Source organism: Pristiophorus japonicus, chromosome 12 (assembly GCF_044704955.1).
Source record: "Pristiophorus japonicus isolate sPriJap1 chromosome 12, sPriJap1.hap1, whole genome shotgun sequence".
Taxonomy (NCBI): Eukaryota; Metazoa; Chordata; class Chondrichthyes; family Pristiophoridae; genus Pristiophorus; species Pristiophorus japonicus.
Genome location: NC_091988.1, coordinates 194,203,539 through 194,226,509, shown reverse-complemented (window position 1 = coordinate 194,226,509; position 22,971 = coordinate 194,203,539). Strand labels below are relative to the sequence as shown.

General features: G+C 42.4%; 1 protein-coding gene across 2 annotated transcripts in view; it reads left to right on the top strand.

Moving 5' to 3' along the window:
- LOC139277629 (eyes absent homolog 1-like) overlaps positions 1–22,971 on the top strand; it is a 234,800-nt gene that overhangs the window by 121,655 nt on the left and 90,174 nt on the right. For both annotated transcript variants that reach the window (XM_070896366.1, XM_070896365.1), the window contains exons 7-8: positions 20,253–20,335; positions 22,473–22,653. In XM_070896366.1, the coding sequence (XP_070752467.1) occupies positions 20,253–20,335; positions 22,473–22,653 (264 nt within the window). The remainder of the gene's footprint in view (positions 1–20,252; positions 20,336–22,472; positions 22,654–22,971) is intronic.

Sequence of the window (22,971 nt, the reverse complement as noted above, 5' to 3'; positions counted from 1 at the left end):
GTGGAAATATCCTCTCTGCATCCACCTTGTCAAGCCCCCTCATAATCTTATACGTTTCGAGAAGATCACCTCTCATTCTTCTGAATTCCAATGAGTAGAGGCCCAACCTACTCAACCCATCTTCGTAAGTCAATCCCCACACCTCCAGAATCAACCTGGTGAACTTCTCTGAACAGCCTCCACTGCAAGTATGAACCGTTGAGCCATTAAAAGTCGGCGTCTTAAATGTAACAAATGAAACATTTTAAATAAGCATAATTTTCAGTCGATGAACCATTTATGATGCCGACTGTTCCTCGAGTGTCGTCAGTCTGAAGAGTTGCTGATGGAAAGGGAACAAACTTTCAATTTGTGGTGGATCTAAACTGGCAGCCACATTCCAAAGTAAATGGGGAAAATCAGCTTTATGTTGAAAATAAAACTGATCTGTATGACTGGGCTGGCTAAAGATCAAAGAAATTTCAGCTCCTTGCGAGGGCCACATTGGCCAACTCATGAAATCAGCTCATTTTTTTTCAGGTTTTGTTCAGAATTTACACCCACACAAACACTGACTAATAATGCTTAACATGCCTCCACTTGGCGGAGTTAAATTAAACCCCATTGTACGAAGCTGCCACAACACCAGGTGTGCAATGTCACAGTTAACAACTCTCAGCTTTTCAATAGCAGCTTCCAATTGCAAATGATGAAGAGACTGCTCTTTCCATTGTACTTGTGTGGGTTTGTATTAATTGCAGTTTTAGTAATATTGCATTACTCAGTGCCACGAGAACAAGGAGCACCTCAGTCAAGTGACCAAACAACTTCGGTTTTAACAAGCGATGAGGCAGCTTGGCAACATTTACAATTGCCAAGATGTTAGACAGGAACCATGTATCTAGTTATCCCTCAACCAACAGCACTGAAAAACAGATTATCTGCTCATTATCACATGAGTGTTTCTGGGATCTTGCTGTGCACAAATTGGCTGTTACATTACAACAGTGACTACACTTCGCATGTGTTTCATTGGCTGTGAAGCACTTTGAGAAGTCCTGAGGTTGTAACACATGTGAGAAAATGCAAGTTCTTTCTATTTCCTTCTTTATGTAAGAGAAACAAACTTAGCAACTCCTGTACATGACAATGCGCACTTCAGCAGCAGATTGGGTAAAAACAGAACCGTGCTTGACTCTCTCATCTCACTCTCACGTAACCCCCGGCATATCTGATCAATATTTTTTCATCATACTGACCAGGAGCAAGCTAACGTGAGATGATGGCCACCTGAGTTTCATTAGCCTCCTGTACAGTACGGGAGTCAACCACCTCCCATGATTCAAACTCTCAGGTGCCACATAGACGGGGCAATAGGAAACATGGGGATAGGATAGAGCAGGGTGATCGCGTGACCTTTGCAATTGTTGTATTGAAGTAGACTGTGCACTGGCATGGTGATTTGTTACTCAGAGAGATTACGCTCCAAGAGGACAGGGTGCACTATTTTGCTGCTTATTTATTCACTGTTCCCCGAGGTGAGTGGGCCCACGGCCGTTCACCAATCAGGAGGTCCCACGCAGGCCATTCACCAATCAGGAGGTCCCACGCAGGCCGTTCACCAATCAGGAGGTCCCACGCAGGCCACTCACCAATCAGGAGGTCTCGCACAGTCCACTCACCAATCAGGAGGTCCCATGCAGGCCGCTCACCAATCAGGAGGTCTCGCACAGTCCACTCACTAATCAGGAGGTCTCACGCAGTCCGCTCACCAATCAGGAGGCCCCACGCAGGCCGCTCACCAATCAGGAGGTTGCGCGCAGTCCGCTCACTAATCAGGAGGTCTCACGCAGGCCGCTCACCAGCTGCTGCCACTGGAAAAAATGCCGCACAGTAAATTTAAAGGGACCATGCACCCAAAAAAAAAATTAGAGGGAGCATTGATGATAATTACTGGCATGGCTACATAGTTGCGACACAGACATTTTACAAAGGCAGTTTCCATTATAAATGTAGACATATGGAACAAATTGATCGAAAAGTGTGACAAAAATGTCACATTAGGAAGATTTAGAGACAGTGGAGGGGTCGAGAGAAGTGGTGAGGTTGAGCTGGATGTCGTCAGCGTACATGTGGAACCTGATGTGTTTTCGAGGAGCAGTGTGTAGGTGAGAAATAGGAGGGGGCGCAGGATAGATTCAAGTCAGGCTGGTGTGTGACTCGGAGGGGAACTTGCAAGTGATGGTGTTCCCATGCACCTGCTGCCCTTGTCCTTCTTTGTGACAGAGGTCCCGTGTTTGGGAGGTGCTTTAATAAACTATTAAAAAACAAGATTGCTGTCACCTAATTACTTCTTTATTTGTGTTGTCTTCTTTTTAAAAATGTATTAGTTCATGGAATGTGGGTGTCACTGGCAAGGCCAGCATTTATCCCTAATTGCCCTTGAGAAGGTGGTGGTGAGCCGTCTTCTTGAACCGCTGCAGTCCGTGTGGTGAAGGTGCTCCCACAGTGACTTTGTCGTCGCGGTTTGATACAACAGAGTGGCCATTTCAGAGGGCAGTTACGAGTCAACCACATTGCTGTGGGTCTGGAGTCACATATAGGCCCAGACCAAGTAAGGATGGCAGATCTCCTTCTCTAAAAGCACATTAGTGAACCAGTTGGGTCTTTCCGACAATCCGGTAGTTTCATGGTCACCATTACTGATACTAGCTTTTTAAAAAAAAAAATTCCAGATTTATTTAACTAACTCCCCCCAGCTGCCATGGTGGGATTTGAACTCATATCTCCCGATTATTAGTCCAAGCCTCTGGATTAGTCATCCAGTAACACAACCACTATGCTACCGTAACCCCTGTTCTCTGCTGTTCAGTTGGCTGGTGTCATACATTATGCTCTTCACCTCGATTTCTCTCTCTTTTTTAAGTTAAACCAGGGAAGCGTGTTGCTTCTTTCTCTTTATTCATTTAGTATCTCCGATCAGCAGCAACACACAGTTCTCAACATTTTACACCTTCACAGGGTGCTGCTGCTCCCTATTTTATGTCGCCAAACAGAAAGAATATCCTGCACCTCGAACAACCATATTAGCTTTGCTCACTTGGGTTCTCTTAAAGGTGTGTGATCCGTAACAGAAATTTGTTACACGCCTTTTTGAGAGAATATGCAGCCTTGGATTTAATACATATGAAAAGAGCGATTAAGACTGTGTGGGGTACATATTGAATGCGGCGATAGTATAAAACCTGTGAGTCGCAAGCCTGTTATCTCACGATTTTTATTTCCGTTGAAGTCAGTGGAAATAAAAATCGGGAGAAATGTCGATTCCCTTTCAGCCATTTTACACTATCTCACGATCCGCTGCTAGGACCCGAACCGTAGAACCTCTCATCCAAGTGAATCATCCTCTACTTAATAATGGTAACTGACAAGAATAAGAAACTCCAATTTAAAGCTTACAAGACGACATGGGTCTAAAACATTGTCCCAATGCCACCAGGGAGGTGGCTCTTGAAAGCTGTCATAGGAATTCCCAGAGTATCTATGTAAGAACATAAGAACATAAGAAATAGGTGTCAGATTAGGCCATTCAGCCCCTCGAGCCTGCTCCAACATTCAGGAAGATTATGGCCGACCTTCTACCTCAACTCCACCTTCCCGCCCGATCCCCATATCCCTTGATTTCCTTAATATCCAAAAATCTATCGATCTCTGTCTTGAATATACTCAACGATGGAGCAGCCATGACCTCTGGGATCGAGAATGCCAAAGATTCATAACTCTTTGAGTGAAGAAATTTCTCCTCATCTGAATCCTAAATGGCCGACCCCTTATTCTGAGACTGTGACCCCCTAGTTCTAGACTCCCCAGCCAGGGAAAACATCCTCACAGCATCTACTCTGTAAAGCCCTGTAAGAATGTTATATGTTTCAATGAGATCATCTCTCAGTCTATTAAACTCCAGAGAATATAAGCCTAGTCTCCTCAATCTCTCCTCATAGCACAATCCACCCTCCCTGAAATCAGTTTGGTGAACCTTTGTTGCACTCCCTCTAAGGCAACTATATATTTTCTTAGGTAAGGAGACCAAAACTGTACACAATATTCCAGGTATGGTCTCACCAATGCTGTATATAATTGCAATCACTTCTTTACTCTTGTACTCCAGTCCTTTTGTAATAAAGGCTAACATACCATTTGCTTTCTTAATTGCTTGCTGTACCTGCATGTTAACTTTCAATGATTTGTGTACAAAGACACCCAGGTATCTCTGAACACCAATATTTCTCAATCTCTCACCATTTAAAAAAAAAGCCAGATTTTCTATTTTTCCCACCAAAGTGGATAACTTCACACTCTTCCACATTATATTCCATCTGGCATGTTCTTGCCCACTTATTGAACCTGTCTATATCCCTTTGCAACCTCTTTGCATCCTTCTCACAGCCTACTGTCCCACCTAACTTTGTATCATCAGCAAACTTGGATACATTACACTCAGTCCCCTCATCTAAGTCATTGATATAGATTATAAATAGCTGGAGACCAAGCACTGATCCTTGCGATGCCCCATTAGTTACAGCTTGCCAACCCAAAAATGGCCCATTTATTCCGGCTCTGTTTTCTTTCCATTAACCAATCCTCAATCAAAGCTAAAATATTATCCCCAATCCCATGAGTCCTAATTTTGTGAAATAACCACTTGTGTGGCACCTTATCGAATGTTTTTTTTGAAAATCCAAATGCACTCCACCCATAAGTGTGTGCATTACTTGTATCAGTGATAGCTGCACCATGTACACACCTTAAGTGCTAATTGAACATATTTCTTAAAAAGAATGTGACTCTAGGTATGTGAAAGGGTGGTTCCAGATCTGATCACCTCCTTGCTGCAGTGTCCCAAGCTACAGGTAGCAGGGCACACCCAAAGGTTCAAATTTCACAAACACTGCATATTTAATTGCACAATAAATTCAGTATTCATTAAATCTCTGCAATCTAGCTTTTCACCATTTCTTCCTTCTCCATTGCCACCACAAATGGAACTGATAACTTCAAAATAGTTTTACGCTTCCAGAAACTCAGAGTTACACAAAGGGCATGTTTGTGATTATACACGCATACGGAAATTCAAAAGGAATACTCTGAAGTCGGGGCAAATTATGATTTGTCTTCATTTCATCCCCGAATGCCAACATTTTGGACCAATTTGTCCCCTTCAAATTTGCTGGTTATTCATAACTGATTCCTAACACACTTTGAAAAATGAAAGAAACAGTTTGACTTAATTTTGAAGATCCAGAAATTCTGTGGACTGACTGATCTTACACAAGGCTTGGTCAAAAAAATGACAGAGCCCAACTTTACACCATGTATTTGGACAATAGTTGACTGAAATGTTCATGCACAAGGCTGACAAGCCATCCTCAATCACTTCCTCACCTCAATAAGCTCTCTTAGACATGACCTATTGTAAATTTTTGCTCCCCGGAAGGTAGAATAGACTCAATCAATAAATCTGAAAATTCATTTTATTTTGCATCTTAGAGATCATCATCTTTCAATTGGAAGGGTAAGATGATCGGGTCTCTTAATTCTAAGTGTCAATCATAGAATCATAGAAATTTACAGCACAGAAGGAGGCCATTGCGGCCTATCGTGTCCGCACCGGCCGACCAAGAGCTATCCAGCCTAATCCCACTTTCCAGCACTTTAAGTACACTTCCATGTACTTTTTAAATGTGATGAGGCTTTAACAAATTCTTCAACAAACCGCGTCACAGGCTTGCGTGTTGCCATTCAAATGCTCTTTCGTGATTAACTTCTGCCTCAAACTCTTCTCCTTCCAATTTAACAACACCTCTCTCATCTGCAGACAATCGAGTCATGGTTGGGATTTAAACGCAAGCTCTCTTGTTGAGACTCCAGCCCTTTACCTCCTGCGATATCTTGTAAAGAGACTTAAAAGCAAATTAACCCTTCATGAAAATCTAACTACAGGTCCACCCTAAGGAGGAGAAGACAAGTCTTTCTCATGGGATCTATCAATTTCTCTCAGCAGGACTGTTTCAAACAGCTGAAACGCTCTATTTTATGGAGCCTTCAGAAACTCTACAAGGCTGAACTCTGACCTTAACAAAAAGGAGATTGCTCTTTTTTTCTAAAAAGAAAAGTTCACATAAGAAAGCAGCCCTCTCCCCATGCATCAGATCTCCACATACTTCTGAACTCCTTTTATAACTTATTGCAACAGCTAAACTTCTGCCATATATAATTTAAAAGCAAAGCCACCATAAACTCCTGTGTCCTCTTGGCCTCTCACGCTACACATGGTTCTCATTTGGCACAGTCTGTGAGACTGCAACGGTGGTGAACACAGCACGAGAGCAGCCGCTTCCTTCAGCAGAGGTCAAACCTCTCTTTTTAAACAGCATGATAAAAAATCACTGCAGAAAATCACCCCATCGGGTTCAGAAGTGTTCAAACAAACACAGGTCGATTATAAATGTAGCAGAAATAATCACCTTTACTGTTTGATTATAAGCGTGAAAATGTGTCTGTTCTCCATGAAACTATTTGCCACAGTGTTAAAATACAAAATGTGGGAAATGAGAAGCAGATTATCCAAAATTGGGCAATATAGGACAACAAGTCCAATTGGGCTTTCTATCAGTGTGCTTTCTCGAATGGTGCAGCAGAGATACTAAAGCACATCTTTCCAAAGTGATTGTAAGGAAAATAAAACGGTAAAACCTCAATGAAGAAAAATACACTTGCATTGTGGTGTGTGCCTCAGTCTTACACGAGTAAATCTAATACTCTTTATCTCGGCACAAAGGCTTTCAAATTATGCAATGCAAATATTAGTGTACGAATGTTTAATATATTCATATGAAATTCCTTTGTCTGGCTATTTAACTGAGAAGTTAGCCTATTTATTTGAAATGGGTTGAACTCTAGCAAAGTAGCAGAGAAAGGAATGAAGTGTTTATACTTTAATATCCACAGAGCATCATTTTGCAGCCAGAAAGAAAGTGAAAACAGCAACAGAATCATATGTCTATTTGTAGTCCTCTTCTCAATAGTTCAGATTGCATTCTGAGCATCATTTCACTGACCAGTATTACTGGTTGCTTTTCCCATTTGAGATGTCTTGACAGAAAGTCTAAAGGCTTGCCAGTAGGAGTGCAACCCTGGAAGTTAAACTAAATCGTAAGAAGGCTTTGCGAAGCAGGATGTAAAAATAGGAAAAGAGTTCATTCAGAAAATAGAACACTTCTCTGTACTCTGCTTTTAATTCAAACCTTCACAGAAAAGTGCAGTTCATGCTATTAGCAATGCAGCAACCCACAGAGTGAGAGTAGTTACACAGCAGGAGCATTCCACAAACTTTAATACGCTTCGATGAAATGACAAAGGACCGATTTTTGAGGGTTTGTAAACAAATTGTATTTAACCCTCTTACTGATGCAAGAGTTTGGACGTGAGTGTTTGGGCGGTGCACACATATTTAAATTCTGGCGAGAAGATGAAGCATAGCACAACATCACATTTCATACATTTTAATGAGTTAGAATGGGCTGTTCCAAGATTCCCTCTAGCTCCTTCTTCCGATGGCACAATTGCTGCAATCCAAAAAAGCACAAAGAAGACGACAGCAAAAATTCATCCGTTTTTCCAATTTTTATAACTGCTTTGAAACAAGAAGTGACAAGGGGATTTAACTATTTACTGCCAGATTTAACTGCACTGGGCAGACTCTTCTCGATTGTGCTATAAAAGTTTGGAAGCAAAGCACGGAGTTAAATCAAGGCATTCCATACCAGGGCGTAGGTTATTTCGATTAGCATTGATAAACATAGCGAACACACAACCATACCAAGCAACCTATCGAGTTCAATAAGAAATAAGAAAGAAAGAACTTACATTTGGATAGCGCCTTTCACAACCTCAGGAAGTGCCAAAGTACTTCATAGCCAATGAGTACTTTTCAAGAGTAGTCACTGTTGTAAAGTAGGGGATGCACGATGAAGAAATTAGCTTGTCCACTTTACCAAGTTTATTAAAGCATACAATGGTGGATAGATTACAAAAGTTAATTCCTCACTATTACATAGATATTATTACCTCAGTAGGAGGTTTGGTCGCTGAATGTTTGATGTCGTAAAACTGTCGTATGGTTTGTAGCTACAGTACAAATATAATTTTTGATAAAGCATAGTTTTAACTACACTAATATGCATAACAACTTGTTGGAATATTTTCCATTTTATAGCTGCAGAGACAGGTGTTAAAATTGGCAGAAAATCAGATGGTAAGCTGAAACTGCCATCACAGTGTGTGGCCTTGATGGCCTGCTTGATACTGAGCTGAGCTTCAAATCCCACAACCAATCCATCACCAAGTTTGACTACATCCACCTTTAAAGCATCACCCATCTTTGTCTCTACCGTACTCCCACCACTGGGGAAATGTTCATCCGTACCTTTGTCATCTCCAGACTTGTGCAGTGCATTTTTCACACATTTCCCAAGGTCCGTCCTACATAAGCTTCAACTCGTCTAGAATTCTTGTCGCCCATGTCCTTTCCCAGGTAAGATCCTGGTCACCTACCTCCCCCATCCTTGCGCATCTTTATTGGTTCCCCAGCCCTCAGCGTATTGATTCAGAATCAAATATTCATCTTCAAATCCTTTCATGGTATTGTTCTTCCCTGTCTCTGCAACCTCGTCCAGCCCCAATTCCCTACCCACACCATCTACTCTTACATATCTGGTCTACTGTGTACTCCCCACTCCCTCCATTCTACCATTACGGCAAAGCCTTTGATCATCTTGCCACAACATTTTGTAACTCTCTCCCTAAAGCCCTTTTTACGTCTCTCCCTACCTTAAAATGTTTCCTTCAAATTTACCTTGCCAACCGTGGTTCATTGCAGCATTCGCACTTCTGTGTCAGAAGCTCATTGATTCAAGCCCCATTTGGAGCCCTTTGACATGAGCAAATAAACTAGGCTGTCACTTCAGTGCATTAATGAGGGAGGTGCATCACTGTCGGAGGTGCTGTCCTTCGGATGAGACGTTACAACCTGTCTGCCCTCTCAGGTGGATGTAAAAGATCCCATGGCACTGTTCAAAGAACAGCAGGTGAGTTCTCCCAATGTCTAGACCAGCATTTATCCCTGAACCCTCACCTAAAACAGATGAAGTGATCATTTATTTCATTGCTGTTTGTGGGAGTTTGCTGTGTGAAAATTGGCTGCTGCATTTCCTACATTACAACAGTGACAACACTTCCAAAAATAAAGCACTTTGGGACTTCCTGAGGACATGAAAGGCGCTATATAAATGCAAGCCTTTTTTTTACCTCTTTGACTGCACCTTTAGTCACCTACTCTAACCTTCTTCCTACTTCTGCTCGGATGTGAAGCAGTTTGGGATGTTTAGTTGTATTAACTGTCCCATATATATATATAAATCAGTCTTTCAAAATCTGGATATGAATCAGGATTTAGAAATTACCTACTATGCTTAATTCCCTATGGCCTCTTGCTCTTCAGTGTTGGATTAATGTCCTTGGGTGTCACTTGACTGGACAAGCCATTGATACGTCACTTGAGGGCCATCAAATGAGCATTATTGCAGGCCAGGGTTTTCTCATAAGGCAAATTAAATCTTATAGAGCAAACTCGCCAAGTGTAAAACTGAAGTTATTAGAATTTCTATTCACTGCTGTTTAAATAAATAAAAATGGCCAGATCAACAGCCAATTTCTAAAAGCAGAGAAGATCCCCCTCGGTAGGTTTCTTATGTCACCGATCGTCCCACTATTTGCAGTTCTATTTACAAAGCAGTTAATGTAAAGGACAACAGGTTGGTAGCCAGGCCCCACATAGTCAGTATCTGATCTCAGCCATGATGTGGGGGCGGCATTGAGCGAAAGATCAGGACATTTCGCCACAGAAAGGGAAAAAATCCAAACAAAGTCACCGCGCTTGGATATTTCACACACAGTGGACAGTCGGGCAGTGCCATTTTACAGAGCTTCGAGACAGTTACTTGTCCAGGGATGGCGTATGGTCTGGGAAGACCTTGAACAACCAAAATGCGCAGAAATGATTAATGCTTTACATGTACAGCCTTGCCACATGAAAGAGCTGTAAATCACGAGTGTCCTAAGCACGAGTGAGTTATGACACTATTTTGTATAAAGGACACTCCCAACAATGTACAATGTCCCATTTATTCAATGGATTTAGTTCTGAACATGTTCTGGAATGCGCCTTGTGTTTCAGTCCGTTAAGTGATAATCACTGGCACTTGGTTATTAGTTTTATTTTCATCGCATTTAATGCTCACATTCCTGAGCAATGGAATTATCTCTAACTCCCACAGAATTAGGCAGGGCGTCATATTGAGGTTGTATGAGTAAAGCAGGGTATCATATTGCTTGAGTACAGGTAATAAACTTTGAGCATTCAGAATCTTTTTTTAGTGCTAGTTGCCTAAAGCTGTGTCCTCCCATTGACAGTCTTAATAAAGAATGATGGATCTATATGAAGTGACATTGTTAAGAGTAAAAAATTCCAACCTGCTTTGTTTCCAGGCTCAAAGATACAAGGGCTTTTTTGTTTAGGTATCAGTTATTAAGATTTTGCCTTACAGCAATAAAGCTACCCACCTTTCCTCTGCCCTCCATTCAGAAGAAAAGAAGAAGGTATTTTGCATGCGATAGTTCAGACAAAACAGGTCTACTGGGGCCTGAAGGAAGAAGAGTTTATACAGAAGTAAAACCCATACTTCCTGTTTTGTGCAAAAGGGCTTTAGGGCCACGTGCCATTGAGGCGTCTTGTAGTGCTTTCTTTTTTTAAGGGTTTTATTTGCAAGGATAGCCCAGTTACTGAAGTTTTTACAGCTGTCCCCTCCGCCCACTCATTTAAGAGACTATAAGTAAAGTAAGCAGCATAACTCAGGGGAAAAAAGCACAAGACATTCCTCAGCTTCCTGTTGTGTGAAGAAGACAGGTACAGATTTAAGCAGAAAAATCGGTTTATTCCCATTAAGAACGAGGCTAGGGGCAGCGTGCCATCCATCTTTTCTTCCTTCTGCCAGCAGTCCTACTGAGATTTTGATGTTACTTTGTCCTCTTCTATCTGTAGCGGTAAAGCACACCAAATCCATCTTGATTTGTACCTGTTACAGAATGCAGACAGTCTGTTGCAACCAAGAGCAGTAGCAAAGCACTATAAAAGCTAATTGCTTATTAGTAAAAGAGACCCATTTACTTGCGTTAACGCCTCTGTTGAATAGGTGCGAGCAGAATCAGATACACACTCAGCAACAACACTGATCGCAGTAAATTGGCAAGCTGATTTATTCAAATAACCAGTCTGAATCTTTTGCACTTTATTTCTGTGTTCTTTTCTCTCCGAGTTTCTCCTTCTTCACACATATCCATACGGCATTTTTCGTCTGAAACGATTTGGTTCCCCACTCATTTTGCAACAATAGGTCAATGCCGCTCTTTGGTCAGTCCAATTGGAGATGCAATTGAACTGTAATGGGAAGACCCACCCGTGTAATTGGAACCATTTAAGCCCAAAATTCCCTCATAAGTGAAGTCAAGGAAAATGCTCTCTGTGATCATCAACTCTCTGGGAATAGTTTCGTTAGCAACTCATTAATTACGCAGAATACCATGTGTCGCTTTTTATTTGTTTGAAGAGGAATATGAGGTCATGATATTCATTTAAATATCAATTGTAACTTATGATGCTCCGACAGTGCAGCACTCCCTCAGCACTGCACTGTTGTGTCAGCCTAGAGTTATGTGCTCAAGTTTCTGGAGTGGGACTTGAGCCCATGGCCTTCTGAGCACACTTGTATGTCAAGGGCACTTGATTATGTTATTCTAATCCTGTATAAATCATTGGTGAGGCCAGTTTTGGATATTCTGTGCAACTTTGGAAATTCTACCTATTTTTTGGAAAAGTCACTGAGACAAACAGTATGTGGGAAGTGCATTAATTTCAGTGGAAGTGCAGTCATTAACCTTCAGTGCTTCAGCATACATCGCACACATTAATACACCTCCCTCATACTGGGGAACTTAATCATTTCTGCATGCTAATTCTTCCAATTATGTCATTAACACGCGCAGTTTAAACTAAACACAGAAACAGTTTTTAATAAAAAGCAACACAAATCAAATGAGGGAGAATTATGTTAGAGCTCATTCATATTTCTTAATAACAATTTATCTTTTTGAAGTGGGTTATTTATGGTGGTTACCTATTGTAATCATTCCACAGACTAAAGCTTACCTTTTTGCATATTTACCAACTTAATCCATCTATTTATCTGTAATGTTGTGCATCATTCTATCATTCAATCAGTAAACATATTCACGTGTTTGGAAGCTCTACATCTGTAGTTTACTTTTAGAAACCTACTATTCTGTTTTATATATATATATACACATATATATATATATATATATACGTAAACACATACACGCATATATATATACAAACATATATAATACTTATAATATCTATCTTCTAATTATGTCTCCATCCATCAATCTAACCATTTGCAAACCTATATCTGTTAATCTCTCCAGCTGTCAATCTACATCTGTTAATCACTCCGAGGGTAGGTTTACCAATCACTCAATCTGTTTAAATCATATAACTGCATATCTGACTATTTGCAAACATGATCATCATTCTACAAATCTATCTGCAAACATTCCTTTTTATCTGTCTGCCTTTTATCCCTCCTTCCATCACCATACCTATAATAAGCTTGCTCATTATACCAGTCTAAAACTCCAGCAGGTAAAAACACATTTGCACGGTTTTTTGGGTCGTAACAATGAGAAATTTAGCAGTGGGGCGGCCCGTGCCCAATATGCATGTGTGTTCGGGCCACTGCTAAATTCGTCGGGCTTATTTTTCAGGCATCTCTGCCGGTTGCCTAAAATAGGTGTTAGACCCCTTCCATATGCAAATGAGGGGCCTAGTGCCTGTTTGAGGCCTACTTGCCAAAATTGGTCGGCAATGAGCAAAGCAGGAGCAAGGGCCGCTCCACTCGGGAGTCTTCAGAGCCCTGCTCCCTGACTCCACAATCCTCGTTGTCCCCCCACCTCCCCATCACCTGTTGCTGCTTCAATTTGGGGCTTACCTTGGGCCGCTGCAGCTCAATATTCTTAGTAATAGCGGACAGGCACCAGCAGCTCACACAAAAAGTGTTCATCAGGCCCAAGGACCAATTCTGGGCTGACCTCGGGCCTCCCATAAGAACATAAGAAATAGGAACAGGAGTAGACCATTTGACCCCTCTAGCCTGCTCCGCCATTTAATATGATCATGGCTGATCTGATCATGGACTCAGCTCCACTTCCCTGTCCGCTCCCCATAACCCTTTACTCCCTTATCGCTCAAAAATCTATCTATCTCTGTCTTAAATATAGTCAATGTCCCAGCCTCTACAGCTCTCTGGGGCAGAGAATTCCATAGATTTACAACCCTCTGAGAGAAAAAATTCCTCCTCATCTCAGTTTTAAATGGGCGGCCCTTATTCTGAAACCCTCTAGTTTTAGTTTCCTCTATGAGTGGAAATATCCTCTCTGCATCTACCTTGTCTAGCCCCCTCATAATCTTATACGTTTCGATAAGATCACCTCTCATTCTTCTGAACTCCAATGTGTATAGGCCCAACCTACTCAACCTGTCTTCATAAGTCAACCCCCTCATCTCTGGAATCAACCTCGTGAACCTTCTCTGAACACCTCCAATGCAAGTATATCCAATGCAATGAAACGTATAAAACATATAACATTCTGACTGTGTTGGATAGACTGGATGTGGGGAGGATGTTTCCCCTGGCTGGGAAGTCTAGAACATGTCTCAGTATACGGGTTAGGAAATTTAGGACCGAGATGAGGAGAAATTTTTTCACTCAGAGGGTGGTGAACCTCTGGAATTCTCTACCACAGAAGGCTGTGGAGGCCAAGTCACTGAATATATTTAAGAGGGAGATAGATAGATTTCTAGAAACAAAAGGCATCAAGGGGTATGGGGAAAAAGCGGGAATATGGTGTTGAGATAGAGGATTAGCCATGATCATATTGAATGGTGGTACAGACTCGAAGGGCCGAATGACCTACTCCTGCTCCTATTTTCTACGTTTCTATATCCTTCCTTAAATACAGAGACCAAAACTGAATGCAATACTCCAAGTGTGGCCTCACCAATACCCTGTGCAGTTGTAGCAGGACTTCTCTGCTTTTATACTCTATCCCCTTGCAATAAAGGCCAATATTCTATTTGCCTTCCTGATTACTTGCTGTACCTACATCCTCACTTTTTGTGTTTCATGCACAAGGACCCCCAGGTCCCTCTGTACTGCAGCACTTTGCAACTTTTCTCCATTTAACTTATAATTTGCTTTTCTATTGTTTCTGCCAAAGTGGATAACCTCACATTTTCCCACATTATATTCCAGCTGCCAAATGTTTGCCCACTCACTTAGCCTGTCTATATCCCTTTGCAGATTTTTTGTGTCCTCCTCACAATTTGCTTTCCCACCCATCTTTGTATCATTAGCAAACTTGGCAACATTACACTCGGTCCCTTCATCTAGATTAATATAAGTCATTAATATAGATTGTAAATAATTGAGGCCTCAGCACTGATCCCTGCGGCACTCCACTATTTACTGTTTGCTAACCGGAAAATGACCCACTTATCCTGACTCTCTGTTTTCTGCTTGCTAGCCAATCCTTTATCCATGCTAATATATTACCCACAACCCCGTGAACCTTTATTTTGTAAAGTTTTATGTGGCACCTTATTGAATGCCTTCTGGAAATCCAAATACACCACATCCACTGGTTCCCTCTTATCAACGCTGTTCGTTACATCCTCAAAGAACTCCAGCAAATTTGTCAAATATGATTTCCCTTTCATAAACCCATACTGACTCTGCTTGATTGAATTTTGCTTTTCCAAATGTCCTGCCACTGCTTCCTTAAGAATGGACTCCAACATTTTCCCAATGACAGATGTTAGGCTAACGGGTCTATAGTTTCCTGCTTTTTGTCTGCTTCCTTTTTTAAATAGGGGCATTTACATTTACGGTTTTCTGATCCGCTGGGACTGCCCCAGAATCCAGGGAATTTTGATAGATTACAACCAATGCATCCACTATCTCCGCAGCCACTTCTTTTAAGACCCTAGGATGTAAGCCTTCCAGGGGACTTGTCCACCTTTAGTCCCATTATTTTACCGAGTACTACTTCTTTAGTGATAGTGATTGTATTAAGTTCCTCCCTCCCTATAGTCCCTTGATTATCCACTATTGGGATGTTTTTAGTGTCTTCTACCTTGAAGACTGATACAAAATATTTATTCAACGTCTCTGCCATTTCCCTGTTCTCCATTATTAATTCCCCAGTCTCATCCTCTAGGGGACCAACATTTACTTTAGCCACTCTTTTCCTTTTTATGTAACGCTGGCCATGAACCCGAAAAGGGGCCGTAACTAATTTCCACCCCTACAACAGATCGTGCATCCTTCTGTCAGCATGTTAGTGTGTCCATCAATAACTCTGTTCATCTGTAAATTCATAAATGAATCAATCTGTATGTCTTATCAACATGCCCACACTTATATATGAATATAATTATCAATCTTCTTTCATATGAGAGCAAAGCAAATCAATCCTCAATATCTAAGGGTTGGATATCCAGGCCAAAGCTTCTGGTGTAACAGTGTGGATATCCTGTAGGCCGCCTGCAAATTCCCTCCGAGGGCAGTGCTCGATGATGTGCTCCAGGGTCTGATTAGGAGCTCCACAGTCGCATGATGGGGAAGCTTTAATCTTCCACCTATGGAGAAGGTGGCAGCATCGACCGTGACCGGTTCTGAGGCGGTTGATGGTTGTCCGCTGTTTGCGAGGAAGGTTTGATCCTTCAGATTGTACTGTGGGATCCTCTATAAGTAATCCATTCAGTATGTCGCATAATTATTCACAATTATCAATAAAACTTACCCATCTGCTAATCCATAAATTCCTCTATTTATTTATCTATCTATTCACCTATAGGCATTTCAAAATATAAATCTCTCTATCTGTAACACTTTTCATCCATAATAATCTGTCTATCAATCTATAAACTGCTTAAACTTTTATCTATTCGTCCATCAATCTATCAATATATAAATATATTCATCTGGAAATCAGTCTCTCTTTAAATCTAACCATCTGTTAATCAGTAAATCTCCCCATCTGTCAATCGGCATTCATTAATCAATAATTCTCACCACCTGTCAAGCTATGAATCTCTGGATTAGTAAATCCATCCAGCTACTAATATATAATTAATATGTTTTCCCATCTGTCCATTTGTAAATCTCACAATATGTAAATCTGCCAATCCACAATCTGTCCATTGAAGCATCTGTCCATCTAGCCCTGTGTAATCTAGTCTTTATATTAATATTTTCATCTTTAACCAAACGTAGCACTTCTAACGTAATGGCCCGGAATTTCCGATGGGTAATATCAGCGAACTAACAGCGTTAGTGACCACTGTTAAAACTGACCACAACTTCAGGGTTTAGTGCATGCGCACCTAAACACAGAAATCCTGAAGATGCAGTCAGTCATTCAATTCTCCGACACTGGCTGCACTGTGACTCAACCCTGTTGGCCTTCGCCGGCAATCAGTGTAATCAGGGAAACTGACAAAAACTTGTGCTTTTCCACAGTAATACCGCTATTAAATAATCCATTAAATGTTGGCCTTGATGGGTTGGGCGTAACTGTGGTTTTAACAGCGTATTGACTGGCAAACAAATGTTATGGCCCTGAAAATCTCATTTTAATTTTATGGGGTACCAAATTTCTCCATTATGATAAAAATTACAATTTTTAAGAAACTTTTCAAAGTTTGTTCATGATTATTTTAGGTTCTACCTTATGGTGAGAGTCACAATCTTTGCTTTGCTCTCTGTCACATTTTTTAAAAGTCGGGATAAAAGTCGGTTCTCTTTTCATGCTTGCCTGTCTGAGAATTCTGCATTGTGATTGGCTGCTTAGACAGCTTGTTGACGTCACAGCAGGGATTCCTCACTATAGAGCGCTGCAATCTCTTACGCGTTGAAAAAGGCAAACTTCTCCCCACAGCGATCGCGAGAAGGCAAAGCTCTCACCACCTAGCCCTGAAGAAAGTTGTCTACAATGATCGCGAGATCTCTGTGGGCAGCTTTCTTCAGGGCCAGGGGCAAACACCTTGGTTTCGCCACTGACCGCCAATTCCGGGCCATTGTAAATATATTCATCTATCTGGTCACTTGTCTGTCATCTCTCACTTTGCTGTATACCATATAAACGTTTCACTCTATGAACGTGTCAATCTTTCAGTTCATAAATATATACATATTGTTCCTTATATCCTGTCCGACTGTAAATCTGCTCACATGTAACTTTTTTTTAATTCGTTTCGGGATGTGGGCGTTGTTGGTAAGACCAGCATTTATTGCCCATTCCTAGTTGCCCTTGAGAAGGTGGTGGTGAGCCACCTTCTTGAACCGCTGCAGTCCGTGTGGTGAAGGTGCTCCCACAGTGCTGTTAGGGAGGGAATTCCAAGATTTTGACCCATCAACGATGAAGGAACGGCGATATATTTCCAAGCCAGAATGTAACTTGGAGGGGAACTTGCAGGTGGTGGTGTTCCCATGCGCCTGCTGCCCTTGTCCTTCTCGATGGTAGAGGTCGCGGGTTTGGGAGGTGCTGCCGAAGAAACCATGGCCTGCATCTACAAATGTCTCTGGTCTTTCTGTCACTCTGAGATTTGTTCTTCTGTCTATCTTTTGTCAGTTTATCACACTATTGCATGAATGTATTCTTTGGTCAATTTGCATAGGCACAAAAAGTAATCAAAAAGGCTAATGGAATGTTGGCCTTTATTTCAAGGCAGTTGGAATTCAAAAGTGAGGAAGTGATGATTCAGTTGTAAGCTTTGGTCACATGCTGTTCAGTTTTGGGCAATGAAACTCGGGAAAGATATATTGGTCTTGGCAGGTGTTTAGTGCAGATTCACCAGAATGATACTTAAAGGGTTAAATTATGGGGACAATTTGCATAAACGTGACTTGTACTCCCTTGAGTTTAGACAGTTCAGGGGCGATTTAATCGAGGTATTTTAAATGATAAAGGGGCTCGTTAAGGTAGCTATAGAGAAACTAATTCCTCTGGTGGGGGAATCCAGAACAAGCAGACATAATCTCAAAATGAGAGCCAGGCCGTTCAGAAGCAAAATCAGACAGCACTATTTCACACAAAGGGCAGTAAAATTCTGGAGCTCTCTTCCCCCTCAAAATGCCGTGGAGTTTGGCTCAATTGAAATCAGGCAAGTGACTATTGTTCATGACTGAGCCTCGACAGTGAGTATTTGCAGACTATTCAACTGTAGCGGCCACCAGAGCTGGTTCCAATCTAATCCTATAGTCACCCTTCATTTACAGAAATGTACTTCCATCAGGAGTTGCCTGAAAGTAATCAGGGACTTTGTAAATGATTTTACTCTGAGATTGGCTATAAATCTGTCTCGTAGTATTAGGCAGTCCCTCGTATCGAGGATGACTGGCTTCCATACCAAAAGGCGACAAGTTCACAGGTGTTTCAATGAGTGATCTGATATTCCAGATCCCAAACTACATGTTGAAGGGTGGAAGATGCCTGCGTGTGAATTCTTTTAACGTGGGGTGGCCGTTGCACACCAGCCACCACACGGGCTTGCCAGAGCTCGGTCTTGATCCAACGGCAAGGGATAACCAAGACGACTGGAGACCAAGCTTTGCTGCATGTACCTGGCGCGCACACATGCTCCTACTATCCATTGATCGCAGTGTGGGCTGGCCCGCGCTGCCCCTTGCCCATCGCCTCATCCGGGCCCCGAGCTCTCGCCTCTCCTGGGCCCCTATCTCCCTGCCACCATCTCTTGCCGCTCCTCCACCCCGACCTCGCCGCTCCTCTGCTGCTTGCCGCCTCTCCTGCTGTACCTGGGCATCTCTGATGGTCCTGCCCACGCTCCAATTGGTGACCTGGATTCTGGTGACATCAGCCCAGTCGCCCTCCTCGAAGCCGCCGCCCTCCTGGGACAGCTCGCGCTGCTCCTTGCAGTGGCTTGCTCCTCTTTTTATCCCCGACCTGTGGCGATGGTGCTCCCTCGCAGGCCGCGCTGGTCCCTGGCTCCACTCCGTTCCTCCTTTTATCCCCGACCTGTGGCGATGGTGCTCCCTCGCAGGCCGCGCTGGTCCCTGGCTCCACTCCGTTCCTCCTTTTATCCCCGACCTATGGCGATGGTGCTCCCTCGCAGGCCGCGCTGGTCCCTGGCTCCACTCCGTTCCTCCTTTTATCCCCGACCTGTCTATCTATTTGCCATCTGTCCTATCTACTCTCTTTCTTTTTTATATATCTGCCAGTTTACATCTTAATTCAGTTATTAATCTATGAATCTATCTGTCAATCAATAAATCTGCCTCGTCCATCTATAAATCTTGAGATAAAATCACACCCTGTAATATTAGCAAACGAACACTTAACGTATTTGGTTGAGAATTCTTTGTCTGCTATTTTAAAAGAGGCATAAAATAAACCGATTTGCGAACATTATGCCAATCAATGTACTAAAATCTTAAGCTGTCAATCTTTAAGTCTTATCCATTTGTAAATGTATCACTGTAGATATCTGTTTGTCCACCTGTAACCTTGTCTACCTGTAAATCTATCCATCGTTAATCTACAACCTAGCCCATTATCCCTCCATGTATCGAGGTCTTTCCATCTGTAACCTTGTCTATTTGTTTGCCCGGTGCTGTTCAATAAATCTGCCCTATATCAATCTATAAACCTTTCCACCTGTTAGTTTATAAGTCTGTCCATCTGTAAGTCTCTCAATGTGCAAGCCTATCCATCTGTAGCTGTCTCCATCTATAAATCTGCCTCTTTATAGTTATGTCCCTCCGTAGGTGTTTTTTGGGTACCTATTAACATTCACTGCATATACCTTCATGAAATTTGCATTGTTTAAACCAGCAGTTGTTTAAACCGATGAGAACAGATGGCTTAAAGGGGGTTAAAAGTAAGGTCATTATGATATGTATACAAAATACTTGAGCATATTGAACATAGAGCAGATTTGCCATCACGTTACGGGTTTTGTCTGTGAACTGAATGTAACTGGGTCTGTTCCCCTTTCACAGGTAGTGGTCTGACAGCAACAACAGGGATTTATCAGGGAAACAATACAATCAGCAGCTCTCCAGGCTTCAACAGTGCACAACAGGTATGATTCAAATCATTCAATTCCTTACCTTCAGGCCTTTTGAGATACTTGTACGCAATGTCAGAATCCCTCCAAGTCTAACACTACTGTATCTACACTATCGGAGCTAGTATTTGAAAATATCGCAACCCATGAAACAAGATTACTTGTCCTCTAAAAGAAACTCGTCAAGAATAGCATGGTCTCTCACAAAGGACCATATACCGACAATTATTGTATTACTGAAAAATAGCTGGTGTGGCAAACAATGAACATAAGAACATAAGAAATAGGAGCAGGAGTAGGCCTCCTGGCCCCTCGAGCCTGCTCCGCCATTAAATAAGATCATGGCTGATCTGTATATAGTCATATGCTCATATAGTCTTCTTAACAGAGCACTTCAGAGTAATACTCGCCGTGCCTCACATTTAGAGAATGTGTTGCTCTTTGTTGTAGAGCCAAACTTCACATTGTTATTAACACTGCTCTGTGATTAAACAATGCTAACTTGTATTTATATAGCGCCTTTAACATACTAAAATGTCCCAAGGCGCTTCACAGAAGAATTTGACACGAGCCACATAAGGAGAAATTAGGGTAGGTGACCAAAAGCTTGGTCAAAGAGGTAGGTATTAAGGAGTGTCTTAAAGGAGGAAAGTGGGGTAGAGAGGCGGAGAGGTTTAGGGAAAGAACTCCAGAGTGTAGAGCCTCAGCAACAGAAGGCACGGCCACCAATTATTGCAGGTTAATAACTGGCATAGTCAATTCCGTTATGCAAATCTACTTCCTTCAGCCGTCACCGATAGCATCATAATGGTGAGGGAAAGCTTGTGTGTGCAACACCTTTCCCCATCCAGCTGAAGAAAGGAGTACGACAATGAGTGGGAGAAGCCTCAGGTATTCACCAGCTGCCCCAACCAGTCAATGGAATTATTGTGACAATGGTGTAGTCACTATGTGCCATGGTTCAGGATTCTGTGGCCAATTTGTTTCTTGACTCGAATCTGGTTGAGCTCCATCCAGAGGCAGGCAAGAGGTGATTTCAATGCGGAATGGGCAGCTGTCTATTTGGAGAGCACTCCTGCTCCCGTTGGCTCCACAATGATAAGTTTTTGTACTTACCCCTTTGGAAGCCTTCCTTTCTGTTCCGGCTGTTTCAACTGTAGGGTTGCCAACTCTGGCCGGATGTAAGTCTGGAGAATGCATCACATGACTCCCCGTCCCTCCCTCCCTCCGACTGGCCCCGCCCCCACACTCCTCTCCATTGGTCGCACAACATCATCCACTCTCACGGGGCCCCACCTTCCCATGGCCAACTGGAAAGCGAGCAGACTTTTCATCACCGGATTGCATGATTCTTGACTCAAGCAGCCTCCTATTTCCCAATTCCAAACTTTTTATAATTAATAAGCAAAAGTGGTGAAAGAACATGATGTTTCTCCTGGGTTGCTCCCACCAGTGTTCTGGGGATAAAATCTTCAACTCCTTGAGATTCCAGGAAAAGCCTGAAGGGTTGTCAAGCCTATTCTACTCAGTGAAGCATCTGTGGTGGATCTTCTACTCAGAGGGCCATTAAAGTGACTTTGGGGTCCTATCTAAGTGTTAAGGCTCTTCCTTGCCACTGGACCAAGACCTAGCTCTGTCGAGCCCGTGTGGTAGCAGGTGTGCAACGGCCACCGCACGTTAAAAAATCCACGCACAGGCACTTTCAACATGTAGTTCGGGACCTGGAATATTAGGTCCTTCATTGAAACACCTGCGAACTCATCCCTTTTTGGCGTGGAAGCAAGTCATCCTCGATACGAGGCACCACCTATGATGATGATGCTGATGAAGGCTCCGATATTCATATATTTATGAGTCTCCCATTTGACTCGGGCGGAAGCCTCAATTCACTCAAGAAAGCAGCGGCATTATAGCGGCTGTGGGGCAGAAACAGTTAACACTTGGGTTTGAACTCCTGTCCCACTTGGTTTCTGTTGGCCGGTGGGACCTGAAAGTCGCCCTGAGATACCTGAAGCAGATCCTGTAGTATTGGTCCAGCAACCCAGAGGTTGTGAATTCAGATTCCACAGAAAATCTCCGGTGATGTTTGTTTGTGATGAAGTGATTTTTTTTTCATAATCTGATATATCGTGGCTTGTTTCTGTTTTCTCAGGAATACTCTGCATATCCAGGCTTCCCACAAGGGCAATATCCACAGTATTACAGTTCTCCATACAGCTCTCCGTATGTAACAGCAAATAGCATTAGTCCATCGGCTATTTCTGGAATGACCTATCAGATCCCGGAGCCACCGATTGCGATAACCAATCAAACAAGTGCAGAGTCAATGCCAGGTAAGGGCAGCGCTGTTCCAGAAGCTTATGTTCTTATTTGCTCGTTTAATTTGAGCACTGGACACCGTTTTGGACTAAATCACTTTAATGCAAACAGGCCTGCAACAGACGCCAGCAATTGTGGAGCAACAAAAAAAAAAATCAAAAATTAAATCTAAAAAGGAAAAAACAGATTTGTTCCTGTCAATGGTATACATCAGTCCCTGGGAAGGCATTTTCTGTAAGGAGAAATATGTGGGCGGGATAAAGTCTCACCCACCAACGTCATCAGTCAAACAAATGAGATTATCAGAACACCCAGTTCTCAAATCCTGCACC